This window comes from Schistocerca cancellata, chromosome 6, assembly GCF_023864275.1.
Source record: "Schistocerca cancellata isolate TAMUIC-IGC-003103 chromosome 6, iqSchCanc2.1, whole genome shotgun sequence".
NCBI classification, from domain to species: domain Eukaryota; kingdom Metazoa; phylum Arthropoda; class Insecta; order Orthoptera; family Acrididae; genus Schistocerca; species Schistocerca cancellata.
In genome coordinates, this window is record NC_064631.1 from 510,665,873 (window position 1) to 510,680,530 (window position 14,658).

The 14,658-nt window shown below is 43.1% G+C and overlaps 1 protein-coding gene across 1 annotated transcript in view; it reads right to left on the reverse strand.

Annotated features, from left to right (window-relative positions):
* Positions 1–14,658, reverse strand: part of LOC126191103 (neuronal acetylcholine receptor subunit alpha-10-like) — a 141,867-nt gene that overhangs the window by 59,145 nt on the left and 68,064 nt on the right. The window contains exons 5-6 of the mRNA XM_049931840.1: positions 13,537–13,759; positions 6,063–6,234 (exon numbers count right to left, since the gene is read on the reverse strand). Of these exons, the coding sequence (XP_049787797.1) occupies positions 6,063–6,234; positions 13,537–13,759 (395 nt within the window). The remainder of the gene's footprint in view (positions 1–6,062; positions 6,235–13,536; positions 13,760–14,658) is intronic.

Genomic DNA, 14,658 nt, shown 5'->3' on the forward strand with positions numbered 1-14,658 from the left:
ATTTCTAACAGTTGGACGGCGTGGCGATGGGAAGTCATTAGCTCCATCCACAGCCGACCTTTTTATGGAAAAATTTGAAGACATCGCTTCGGACACGGCACCAGATATGCCAAGTTGCTTTTATCGTAGTATCGGCGACACTTTTATCATCTGGCCCGACAGACGTGAAAAACTGCGAGAATTCTTAGAACACATTTGAACGGCATTAACCACCGCATTATGTTTACGATGGAAGTAGAGAAATATGGTGCATTACCGTTCCTGTTCGTCCTCGTTCTGCGGAAAACCAATGAACACCCATTCACAGTTTGTACAGGAAACCTCCACATACGGATTGGTATTTGCACGCTCTTAGCTAGCACCATCCGGCATAAAAACGTGGCGTTCTGAGCACCCTCGTCCACCGTGCTAAAGTTATCTCAGACCCTGTAAGTCTGCCATTAGAAATAAGACACCTTTGAAAAGTCTTCCAGGTCAATGGCTGCAACCGCCGTCAGGAATAACAGGCTATTTCTATGGTGAGACAGGAAAACACCACCAAAGAAGAGAACAAGAGCCTTGCGTTTTTGCATTTCTGTGGCATAGTGTCGGGTAAGATATGCCTGCTCTTAAAGAGACACAACAATTCATCAGTATTCAGGCCCCCAGCAAAAATACAACTCATGACGTCTGTGAAGGACAATCTAGGAGTTAGAACGCCTGGAGTCTACAAAATACGATGTCTGCGTGGCTACTACTACGTCCGCCAAACAGTACGCACTGTGGAGCAACGCCGGACGGAACGCGAGATCAGACGGGGCAGGATACGCTTTAGAAAATCGACACCGAATTCTATCCGACGAAATACGAGGTGCGACAAGAAAGTAATGGGACCGATGTGAAAAAAATGTTTTATTCAAATTTAGTGTTTTCCCCTTCAAAGTAGTTCCCTTCTGATAGCACACACTTTTTCCAGACCTTCTGCCATTGATGGTAACATTTCTGGAACTCATCTTCTGTAATATCCTCCAAGACCCTCGTCACAGCTTTTTGGACATCTTGTGTTGTTTGAAAATGGTGTCCCTAGACCGCCGTTTTGACTGTTGAAATATAAAAAAAAAAAGTCGCACGGAGTGATATCTGGTGAATAAGGTGGCTGTGGTAATACTGAAATTTGTTTTGGGGTTAAAAATTGCTGTACTGACAGAGCAGTGTGGGATGGCGCATTATCGTGATGCAGAATCCATTTATCAGCAATGTTGGCACGGACAAGAAGAACTCTTTTACGAACTTTTCAAAAATTAATTTGTAGTAATATTGGTTAACTGTTTGTCCAGGAGGCACCCACTCTTTATAACATTTCCCTTGGAATCAAAGAAGCACACAAGCATGCATTTCACTTCTGACTTTGACATGCAAGCTTTTTTTTGGTCTGGGTGATCCCTTTGAACACCATTGCGAACTTTGGCGTTTTGTCTCTGGATCGCACTGAAAAAAAACAAATTTCATGACCAGTGATAACACGACTCACCAGTTCAGGATTGATTTCCGTTTGCTCTAACAGATCGGTTGCCACATTTTTCCGTGTTTCTCGCTGTTGTGGTGGGGGATTTTTGGGGACAATTTTTGCACGAATCTTTCTCATACCAAGATCTTCAGTTATCACTAGACGAACCGTTTATCGATTGATGTTCAGTTCTTCTACCATCATTTTCACGGATAATCTTCGATCAGATCGTACGAGTTCACGCATCCTGGCCAAGTTGACATCTGTCCGTGAGGTTGATGGTCGTCCACTGTGGTCTTCATCTTCAATACTCGTTCTGCCTTCACTAAACATTTTATGCCAACGAAAAACTTGAGCTCTTGACATAACCTCCTCTCCAAAAGCCTTCTGAAGCTTACCGTAAGTTGTCGTCGCGGTTTCACCCAATTTAAAGCAAAAAGAACTGGCATACCGTTGCGCAATATTATGCGGTTCCATTTCCGTGACGAGAGACACAGACACATCTTAACTTATTACAGCACAGTTCACTACTGAGCAGTTGTATCTATGTGCCGCTTCGAGTAGAAGCAGCTTATAGACCAAGGTCAAAGATATTGTGCCTACGCAAACCTGCAGGGTTGCCACATCTTGCAAAGAAAATCAGACTTATTACTTTATCGTCGCATCTCGTATATATCGTTATGAAAATAAACGGATCCTATGAGAGCGTCATAAAAGAAGCAGTAGAAATAAAAGTATATGAAAACATCATTAGAAAGGACGGTGGTTCGCAGCTCAGCACAACCTGAGACCCGGACTTCGAGAGGTTGAAGCGGACGCCGGACGTAAACATTGCCCCAGTTGGCGAGGAAGAGGGCACCAGTGACGTCACAGGTAGCAGTGCGGTCATATAACAAGGCCACGGCGACACAGCAGACATTTAAAAATTGACAATGACCGAGGAGATATCGGTCGAAGCGTCGTGGAATTTTAATCACCTGTTGCGATATTGTTTGTTTTTCCTTTATTGCAGATAAACTTCAAAAACGAATGGAAGAAATTAAAAGAAAATGTTTGGAAGAAGGATTGAAAAATTAAACGTAGTGAGAATAAATTCGTCTACAAGTAAGGGAGAAAAATATAAATATACACATCAACAATGAAGTAAAAACACAGTGCTGAGTTTTTAAATTTATAGCATTTGAAAAGAGTGACTGGATAAACTGGAGCATATACAAACAGAAGAGTTCAAATGGTCTAGACAGATTTTGGAAAACTGAACAGAATTTTAGAAACCAAGCTTCTGATGTGTTTGAAAATGGAAATTTATAATCCGCATGTATTATCGACTTTGACATACGGTAGTAGAAAATGGGCTATTTAATGGGGAAACCACCCGAAACAAGTGGGTTCCCAGCGAGTAATTAGGACATGTATGTTGTAAATTACTAGTGAAGACATAAAAAACAGAAAAATTAACAATGGATCAGGAGACAGACTGGATGAGGGTACGGTCATCCTTCTGAAGCATGCAGCACTTACAAGAGTTATCCTAATTAATGCGTAGACAAACGTGTGTAGAACAGTTTCCCATCCTCCCTATCTTCTCCGTCTTAGTATACATGCCTTGTATTGAATTCAGTTCGCACTTTATGTACAGTTATATATATTATGCATTGGGGTTTAATAACAATACTGTAACAGCAGTATTAATATCGTTTTGTAATTAACTTGACCATAACCCCTATTTTATTAGCTTAAACTTTTCTTTTAAATGAGCAATGAATGTCTGAATAAAACATTGCATGAAAGTAACCCTCCGTTGGTTCATTAATTGCGTGCCTCCAGATTCAGACGATTTCATTCGTCGCTTTCTCAAATTCCAACTGCAGTCCGCAGGTAACTCCACAATTTTATATATCTGCCAGCCTTTGCACCTTTTTGAAATTTTATCAATACCTTACGACATACATGTTCAGCTTTCTCAGACAGTACTTCGTCATGTATATACACTCCTGGAAATTGAAATAAGAACACCGTGAATTCATTGTCCCAGGAAGGGGAAACTTTATTGACACATTCCTGGGGTCAGATACATCACATGATCACACTGACAGAACCACAGGCACATAGACACAGGCAACAGAGCATGCACAATGTCGGCACTAGTACAGTGTATATCCACCTTTCACAGCAATGCAGGCTGCTATTCTCCCATGGAGACGATCGATGCTGGATGTAGTTCTGTGGAACGGCTTGCCATGCCATTTCCACCTGGCGCCTCAGTTGGACCAGCGTTCGTGCTGGACGTGCAGACCGCGTGAGACGACGTTTCATCCAGTCCCAAACATGCTCAATGGGGGACAGATCCGGAGATCTTGCTGGCCAGGGTAGTTGACTTACACCTTCTAGAGCACGTTGGGTGGCACGGGATACATGCGGACGTGCATTGTCCTGTTGGAACAGCAAGTTCCCTTGCCGGTCTAGGAATGGTAGAACGATGGGTTCGATGACGGTTTGGATGTACCGTGCACTATTCAGTGTCCCCTCGACGATCACCAGTGGTGTACGGCCAGTGTAGGAGATCGCTCCCCACACCATGATGCCGGGTGTTGGCCCTGTGTGCCTCGGTCGTATGCAGTCCTGATTGTGGCGCTCACCTGCACGGCGCCAAACACGCATACGACCATCATTGGCACCAAGGCAGAAGCGACTCTCATCGCTGAAGACGACACGTCTCCATTCGTCCCTCCATTCACGCCTGTCGCGACACCACTGGAGGCGGGCTGCACGATGTTGGGGCGTGAGCGGAAGACGGCCTAACGGTGTGCGGGACCGTAGCCCAGCTTCATGGAGACGGTTGCGAATGGTCCTCGCCGATACCCCAGGAGCAACAGTGTCCCTAATTTGCTGGGAAGTGGCGGTGCGGTCCCCTACGGCACTGCGTAGGATCCTACGGTCTTGGCGTGCATCCGTGCGTCGCTGCGGTCCGGTCCCAGGTCGACGGGCACGTGCACCTTCCGCCGACCACTGGCGACAACATCGATGTACTGTGGAGACCTCACGCCCCACGTGTTGAGCAATTCGGCGGTACGTCCACCCGGCCTCCCGCATGCCCACTATACGTCCTCGCTCAAAGTCCGTCAACTGCACATACGGTTCACGTCCACGCTGTCGCGGCATGCTACCAGTGTTAAAGACTGCGATGGAGCTCCGTATGCCACGGCAAACTGGCTGACACTGACGGCGGCGGTGCACAAATGCTGCGCAGCTAGCGCCATTCGACGGCCAACACCGCGGTTCCTGGTGTGTCCGCTGTGCCGTGCGTGTGATCATTGCTTGTACAGCCCTCTCGCAGTGTCCGGAGCAAGTATGGTGGGTCTGACACACCAGCGTCAATGTGTTCTTTTTTCCATTTCCAGGAGTGTAACTGCAACATCTGTGAAAAGTTTGAGGCTACTAATAATACTCTCTGCCAGATTATTACAACAAGCAAGGTTTGCAACACATTTCCTGGAGATAAACTGTCAGGCTCCTAATAATTCCTAAGTCAGTGAGATTTAGGTTTTGGGGCCCAACCATCAAGAGTCGACCGTGTGTCACGTTCACACACAGATTTGCTTCTCCGAGCTGCGCTGTTTTAATAATTACTTTCAATTCTAGTTCAAATACAATTCATCTATGAATTGGGAAAAAATAAATAGAACCTTGTACTTAGTCGTTTGGAGATTAGCTTAATTAATTTTTATGGAGCAGCGAGTGCGCGAACTTATCTTCCAGTAAATGGATTTCACTGAACTTGTTATGCATTCTAAACTTAACATTTCGGTGAGAGTGACCTTATAATTTGTTTAATGGGAATTATTTGATAATCCGGGCAACAGCGAACTACAGTGTAAAACGAAGAAAGGAATTAATCAAAACTCCCAAATTGAGAAGCAGACAAGCTAGGAAAGTGCACTGTTGACTGTGACTGATGAACCAACGAAGGTTTACTTTCATGAAATGTGCTATTGAAACGATCCTTGCTCACTTAAAATTAATGTTTAAGATTGTAAAGTACGAAGCATGTCTGGTTAATTACGGAATGTGTACTCGCCGTTGACGCGCTTTTCATAATACAAGTGACTGCTCATAAAATAAGAACTACACTCAAAATATATACTAGTACGGAAAAGACAGGAAAAGTTTGTTTGTTTCCCTGTCTTTACAAGCAATTTACAATATGGATAGCTCCATTTCAAACTGGGAAACCCTAATTAAAAACCCATTTATCACTGCAGTAATTCAGAACTGGTTGGAAACTCTTCTTTTCAAATCTTCAGTACCAAATCGTCATGTCGCGAGTTTCGAGAAACAGTTCTAACTGAAAAACGATAATGTCGTAGCGTTACAGTAATGTCTTGTTCAATATCGCAAACAAAATTACTTTTGGGGGCGCTTAGATGTGCGAACATCAGCACTAAAACAAGAACTTCAACGTTGCGCTGAGTGGCTGATAGCTACGGACAAGAAATACATCTAACCGTGCAGACAACGTTAAGTGTCAGAGAGTGCTTGCAAGTGAAGAGTGGGAAGGAAGGCTGTCGCTGCCCACCTACTGCCGGAGCCAGAGCGGTGGCGGCGTAGCCCTCTGCATGCCTCTTGAACGTGAAGTAGAAGTCGATTTTACGGAAGCCTTTGCGATCGTCGTTCTGGCGGGGAATCTCTTCACTTTTGACAGACACCAATTCCCAGTCGCGCTGTGTCTTCACATGCTTGATGGAGAACTGTAACAGAAAGCGAGCAAAAAATCGTTTCTGTGTGTGACCACTCACGCGAATGGGTGACAACTGTCTGGGAAACACAATAGCGGCGTGAGGTCGGTAAAGTACCGATCGTCGCTGCAACTGGAACACTGTTAGTATAATCTGAAACAATTGTTGAAATAAGGGGGCGAGGAGTTTTATAGTCTATGGCTCTGAGCACTATGGGACTTAACTGCTACGGTCATCAGTCCCCTAGAACTTAGAACTACTTAAACCTAACTAACCTAAGGACAGCACACAACACCCAGCCATCACGAGGCAGAGAAAATCCCTGACCCCACCGGGAATCGAACCCGGGAACCCGGGCGTGGGAAGCGAGAACGCTACCGCACGAACACGAGATGCGGGCAGTTTTATAGTCTCTGCCCACACAACAACAAACCCATAATTAGCCAGACGACATCCACTGCCTCCTTTAAACTTTCCCATGGTCTTTAGAAATACGCATTCAAGATGCCAGTTGCTCCTGCACGTTTACTATTGTCATGTACACACCTTCCGCTGAGGCGTCGTCTAGGGTAGTTTTCACTTCTTGGAACCCAGCAAAGAACTTCGTTGGTGAATCTATGTCCATTCGTCTAGCGTGCGTCCCGTCCCTTCCACTTCACTTTCATTATAGTGTTCCAAATAGTTCTGTCACCTGTCTTAATATTTGCTTGTTTCCCTATCCTTCCTAGGAATTCCCAAGACGTCCCTCCATGATTTCCTGAGCAACCCCAGTTTTTCATCTATTTTCACATTAAAATTTAAAAAACTAGTAATACTCACTGCCTGTAAGGTGTCTCTCACATCCACTGGAAGATTCCAAGCAACGTTTATCAGGTGGATTTAGAAAGAAAGAGCCGAAAGCTGTAATGTGAAAAGCGATGAAGGGATCGTAGTGCCACTGGTTACGGAGGAAGGTGTGGTCCTTGTAAGAGAGCTCTGAGGCTCCAAACTCGCCGCTAGAGGGACATTGGTGCAGATCGGTGGCCCACGAGCCTACGTCAAAGCACGTGCTATTGCAGGTCTTACGAGTGCCAGCGGCCGTCTCCGGCGGGAGCGACTATTTCAGACGAGTTTAATATTACTTAACTGTTTAATATTACTTAACTGCAACTCCGCTACGCCGGTCCCAAGCCCGGGGCCTCACCATACAAGAGGTGAGGAAGGAGGAGGGGGAGGAGTAACAACCTCGTTAAAAAACCAAGGTTCACCTGGCCCGGGTGATAGCACCTTGTAAGGGCTCCTTGCTAGGACTACAGTGAAGACCTCAACGGTAGTGAAGGCGGAGGGAATAGTTCCCGGTACGGCGGAACTAGCGGAAGAGGCAACCAAAGAAAAAAATCCACTTGGCGTCTGTCTTGAAACAAGCGGCTGAGTGGTCAGCGTCTGTCCACCAGTGGTGCGGCTGAAAACCATTCCTCGGAGCTAATAACCTCGAATAGAATCCTTAGGGGACTTGTTCCCCTAACCCAACAAACAATCAACAATGGATACGCACCTTGTAAGAGATTTTACCCCAGGGAGTAACCAATCTCCAATTTCTAAGGAAATTAAAAGTAGGCATTCGGATTCTGGGGGCCTACAGCAATGTGCGAAGGATGAGTCGGAGCATCCTGAAACCCGCCTTAAGCAAGCAACAAATAAAATTAAACACAAAAATATAAACTTCTTGGCAACGTTCAACGTAAACTCACTTCTAAAAACAGGAAAACTTAAAACGTTAATAAATTTTATAAAACAGAAAAATATAATGGTAACTGCACTCCAAGAAACAAGGTATACTGATGAACATTCATTTGATTCAGAGGGATTCAGAATCTTCAAAGGGAAGCCAGGAAAAAGAGTTATGAAGAATGTACCCCAATTTGGAACAGGTTCATTGTAAACCAAAATATATTAAACTCGATAGTAGAATTTAAATCTGTCAATGAAAGGCTTTCAACATTAACCTTCAAATCAGTAAACAAACTGTATACCATTGTAAACTCACATGCACCAACAAATGAGAAAAACAGAACACAAAAAGAACAAAATGAAATTTTTTGGCAGGAACTGTCTAACACCTTAGACCAGATTTCATCCAGAAACACAATAATATTCTTGGGAGACTTTAATGCTCAAATCGGCAAAGAACGTCATCACCAATCCATAGTAGGCAAATTCCCTGCACATAAAAGAACCAATGCAAATGGAGAAAGACTTATTAGTTTATGCAGAGAACATGACATAGTTCTAAAGTCTACATATTTCAAAAAACTCCCTAGACAACAAACTACATGGGTATCCCCGAATCCAGTCTGTGGGGAGAAACAACTTGACCATGTTGCTATAAGCAGACTGTCTGCATCAGAGATACTCAATGTAAAAGTTGCTAAGAGTGCAAGTTTAGATTCCGATCACTATCTATCCGTCGTTAAATTCAAAATTAGACCAATATATAAAAGAAAGAGCTAATATCAACCTAAAAAGTTTGACACTCAGAAATTAACTAAGGAACACAATTTCAGGACACTTTTGGAAAAGAAAACACCTAAAACATGGGAACAACTTCAAAAAGATATAGTACAGACAGCAGAAGAAACCATTCTCCTTACCAAAAAATGGAAACATGCCTGGTGGAATGATGAGTGTGACAAACTAATCCTAACAAGACAACGAGCTTGGAACATTTGGAATGCCAACAAAAATGATAAAAATAGGATTTCCCTAAAAGAAGCCCGGAAGCAAGCTTCAAAAGGCCTTAAAAAGATCCAAGTTCAATACATAAAAGACCAACTAGCATCAATAGACTCCAACTTCAAACAGAACAATGCTAGGGACTTTTACAAAACTTTCAAAAGTAACTTAAAGAAATATTCTCCTCCTAGTCTATTTTTCACGGACCCAAAAACGCAGGAAACTGCATACAATAGCATAGAGAACTGTAGAATACTTGCTGAATATTTTGAAGAACTACATAACTGTTATCCACCGAAAGAAAAATTTAATTTCAATATTGTAAACCCAACACCACCAGACTCCAAGCCGTCAACCACAGAAGAAATAAAAGAAATCATAAAAGAGCTTAAAAATAATAAAGCCCCTGGAGAGGATAGTATAGTTGCTGAACTATGGAAGTACTCTAGTGACAACATGATACAGTGTCTATCAGAAATACTAAAAGAAATCTGCACAACACACAGATTACCACCAGACTGGACATCTGCATTAATACATCCACTACATAAAAAAGGGAAGAAAACAGATCCTAGCAATTATAGGGGAATCTCCCTCTTACCAGTGACCTATAAGATCTTGTCTAAGGCGCTTTTAAAAAGAGCAGAAGAGATACTTGACAAACAGCTAGGAGAGTATCAGGCTGGATTTAGGAAGGGAAGGTCATGTGCAGAACAAATACTAAATTTAAAGAACATAATAGAAATGAGGAAAATCAGGAACTTAAAATATGTAATTACTTTTGTGGATTTTAAAAAAGCCTATGATACAAATTAACAGAAATATACTGCTTGATATCTTAAAAGAATTGGGACTCGATGCTAAAACAACTGCAATAATTAAAGGTACTTTGACAAATACAAAATCGAAAGTAAAATTTACGGGAGATCTCTCAAAATCGTTTGAAATAAAGTCAGGTGTTCGACAGGGAGATGGTCTGTCACCTCTGCTTTTCAATTGCGTCTTGGAGAAGGTAGTTCGAGAATGGAGGAAGGCCATCAATACTAAAGGGATTCAAAGAGGGAGAAATCCAAACAAGATCACTGTCGACTGTTTAGCCTTCGCAGATGACATGGCACTGATTACAGATTCACTAGACAATGCCCAAGAACAAATAATAGAACTACAAAAACAAGCAGCCAAAGTAGGACTACAAATATCCTATGAAAAAACAAAGTTTATGACAAACATCTGTGATGCTCCTCAAAATATTGCAGTTGACAACAACACAATACACAAAACAGATTCCTTTAAATACACTCCTGGAAATGGAAAAAAGAACACATTGACACCGGTGTGTCAGACCCACCATACTTGCTCCGGACACTGCGAGAGGGCTGTACAAGCAATGATCACACGCACGGCACAGCGGACACACCAGGAACCGCGGTGTTGGCCGTCGAATGGCGCTAGCTGCGCAGCATTTGTGCACCGCCGCCGTCAGTGTCAGCCAGTTTGCCGTGGCATACGGAGCTCCATCGCAGTCTTTAACACTGGTAGCATGCCGCGACAGCGTGGACGTGAACCGTATGTGCAGTTGACGGACTTTGAGCGAGGACGTATAGTGGGCATGCGGGAGGCCGGGTGGACGTACCGCCGAATTGCTCAACACGTGGGGCGTGAGGTCTCCACAGTACATCGATGTTGTCGCCAGTGGTCGGCGGAAGGTGCACGTGCCCGTCGACCTGGGACCGGACCGCAGCGACGCACGGATGCACGCCAAGACCGTAGGATCCTACGCAGTGCCGTAGGGGACCGCACCGCCACTTCCCAGCAAATTAGGGACACTGTTGCTCCTGGGGTATCGGCGAGGACCATTCGCAACCGTCTCCATGAAGCTGGGCTACGGTCCCGCACACCGTTAGGCCGTCTTCCGCTCACGCCCCAACATCGTGCAGCCCGCCTCCAGTGGTGTCGCGACAGGCGTGAATGGAGGGACGAATGGAGACGTGTCGTCTTCAGCGATGAGAGTCGCTTCTGCCTTGGTGCCAATGATGGTCGTATGCGTGTTTGGCGCCGTGCAGGTGAGCGCCACAATCAGGACTGCATACGACCGAGGCACACAGGGCCAACACCCGACATCATGGTGTGGGGAGCGATCTCCTACACTGGCCGTACACCACTGGTGATCGTCGAGGGGACACTGAATAGTGCACGGTACATCCAAACCGTCATCGAACCCATCGTTCTACCATTCCTAGACCGGCAAGGGAACTTGCTGTTCCAATAGGACAATGCACGTCCGCATGTATCCCGTGCCACCCAACGTGCTCTAGAAGGTGTAAGTCAACTACCCTGGCCAGCAAGATCTCCGGATCTGTTCCCCATTGAGCATGTTTGGGACTGGATGAAGCGTCGTCTCACGCGGTCTGCACGTCCAGCACGAACGCTGGTCCAACTGAGGCGCCAGGTGGAAATGGCATGGCAAGCCGTTCCACAGGACTACATCCAGCATCTCTACGATCGTCTCCATGGGAGAATAGCAGCCTGCATTGCTGCGAAAGGTGGATATACACTGTACTAGTGCCGACATTGTGCATGCTCTGTTGCCTGTGTCTATGTGCCTGTGGTTCTGTCAGTGTGATCATGTGATGTATCTGACCCCAGGAATGTGTCAATAAAGTTTCCCCTTCCTGGGACAATGAATTCACGGTGTTCTTATTTCAATTTCCAGGAGTGTACCTAGGAGAGTGGATTACATACAATGCCAAAGAAAAGATAGCTATAGAAACTAGAGTGCACAAAATGGAAACAGTGTTTCATATGACCAAAAACGTTTATAATAAAAAATCCTTGTCCTGGAACACGAAATTAAGACACTACCAAACAGTGGCCAGACCTGAAGCTCTCTATGCGGCAGAAACACTTAAACTAACAAGAAATGGAGATCTTGAGAAACTAGAGAAGGTCGAAAGAAGAATTTTAACGAAAATACTGGGAGCTAAAAGAAACGATAATGCTGAATACAGGTTAAGACCAAACAGAGAGCTATATCTGAAAACGGAGAAACTAACTGATGTAATGAGGAAGAGGAGACTACAGTTTTTTGGACATATATTCAGAATGGATAACAACAGACTAACCAAGCGGATATTCACATTACTCAATAGCTATAAATCCAAACCAGCATGGTTCATAGAAACTGAAAAGGACATTGAAAATGCTGGAGTTACAATAGACACAATAGAAAACAGAACACATTTCAGAAAGGCAGTTCAAAAGGCATAATTTCAGGAGAGAAAGAAAATAACTAGACGAAAGTGGACTCAAGAAGAAAGGGAACAACACTCTAAAAGGATGAAGGAAATTTGGAAACTGAAGAAATCTAATACAATGAAGAGTAGCCAAAGTTGATTCATCGTATCCTCCAAATGGGTTATTCGAAAGAAAAAAAATTACTTAACTGCACGTCTAAGTGCAAGGAAGCTCTCGATAGCACATGTCGAAGTTACGACCTTTAGGGGGTACCTTTTCAATTACATGTTTCTGCAAACTAATTTGAAGCATGGATGAAAGCAGACAAATTTACTATTTTGTTGGTAGAATATGACAGAACTGCTAAACTTGATATCAGTGAGACAATGAAGGCCTGTAAAGGAATATTCTCTCACATATAACCACAGACCATTTTCTTTTACTCATGATTAGTAAACTGTGCACTATTAACAATGTATGAGGAATAAATAAAATCAGAGCTTTTTATATGTCACACTACAACCAATCCCAGAAACATCAAGATATAGATTTTGTACTACAGCCGTACATTTGACTTATTATGTACATTAAATTTACCAATATAGATCACTTAAGTAAAATTTTTCATTAATGCTTTATTTTCTACTAAATCTAATCAATCAGTTATATAATTTGCTAAGTCTTCACAGAAAAAATGCAGTAAGTTTGTTATAGATGAAGGAAGAGGGTCAGAATCGGCGATCTGCCAGGAGCGCAGGATAACTTGGTTTGGCTGTGTTTTATTACCTAGTTTCACCATATTGATTCTTGTAGTAACTGCTTCTTTTTCCTCTACATTCCACCGAATCTATTGCTAGCCTTCACTAAAACTATATTTAAAGTTCACTAGTTTTTAGCCACCTGCTTTACTCATTAATTTTACAACAACTTAAGAGAATTTCACAACCCAAGATCACTAGAAAAGCATTCTGTTGGATGACCAGTTTCGACGGCTATGTGCTGCCATCATCGTAACTTATGCTTTAAAATTTTTACAACGTAACTTTTAACTTTTTACAACATTAATACTACAAGTCGCTGCACATTGCATATGCACTTCCCACTAACATCTCCAGTGTGAACCGACTTTTAACACTTATGGATAATGTGTTGTAAACATTTTAAAACATAAGATCCTACGATGACAGAATATCTCTTGCGAAACCGGTCATTAACTAAAATTCTTTTGTAGCGCTCTTGACTTATGAAGTTTTCTTCATTTACCATTGCACACAGACTGGGAACTCCAGGAATATACAAGCATTAATTTTACCTAGATCATCATCGTCATTTCCAATCCTAGACAGTACCTGCCCTTGGCATACTCACCCCCGTGCCATTGCGCAGCCTGATGCTGACCTCGTCGTCGAGATCCAGCCAGTTGATGAAGATGAGGTAGCACGTGTGTGTGTCATACGGCCACTTGGCCAAGTCAACGCCGCAGTGCGAGTAGTACTCAGCATCCACCATACACGACACGTTGCCATCTGTCGCGACGCGGCAGAACCCGCCCCGTGGCATCATGGGCTGCAGCGAATTGCCGACTACGCCCCTGGGGCAGAACCACAATAGTTACTTTACCGACATGAAGAAAAGGTTCGTGATGAATAGCTCATGCAGCTCTCAGGATCACTCTTCTCCTGAGTGTGGATAAATTACAACAGGTGTTCCACAGTGTTCAATTCTGGTGCCATTTCTGTTATTGCTATATGTAAATGACTTTCCATTCTCAACAAATAATGTAGAAATAGAGCTCTTAGCTGATGATGAAACCTTCATAATCAAGACCAACAGAACTGCAGCAATTAAAGTGCAATAAATCAAATATTCGGAAAAATTATTGAACTACCCCTTAAACAGTCTGTGATTTCCAAAAAGTACAGCTCGTTCAGTCCTCTACGTGGCAATACATATCATCATTATATGCATCACAAAAATCTTAAAATGTGCATGCAAATATGCATGAAAAATGTTTAAAAATGCATGATCAGTATGCACAGGACCAACTTCGAGATATATCGCATGCAGAGGGGCACGCTCAAAAACTCTACAATATTTTATTTAAAACACAACATACAATCATGATTTTTTAACAGTATTAACTTTTAATTAATACTATTGGATCAAAGCATCATTTATAATTTATTTTACATTTTTCTGCTATTGTAAACATGAACGACCAAGTAGTGTTCCAAATGTTCGGTAGTAAGATTGTATCTTCGATCTCTCAAAACATTTTTATAAGCAGGAAAGGAACGTTCTACATCAACTGAGGTAACTGGGCAGTATTTGAATTTCGGTGCTATGTTGGCACTTACTGTTTCTGGTGAAAGATCACCTGTCTCTTAATAAAACTATCAATTTGGCACAAGGGTTATTGTTTTAAATATTTTCAAACTTTTCTTTAAATTTTCTTGGAAATACCTCTGGCACTGAGGAATTCACTAAAAT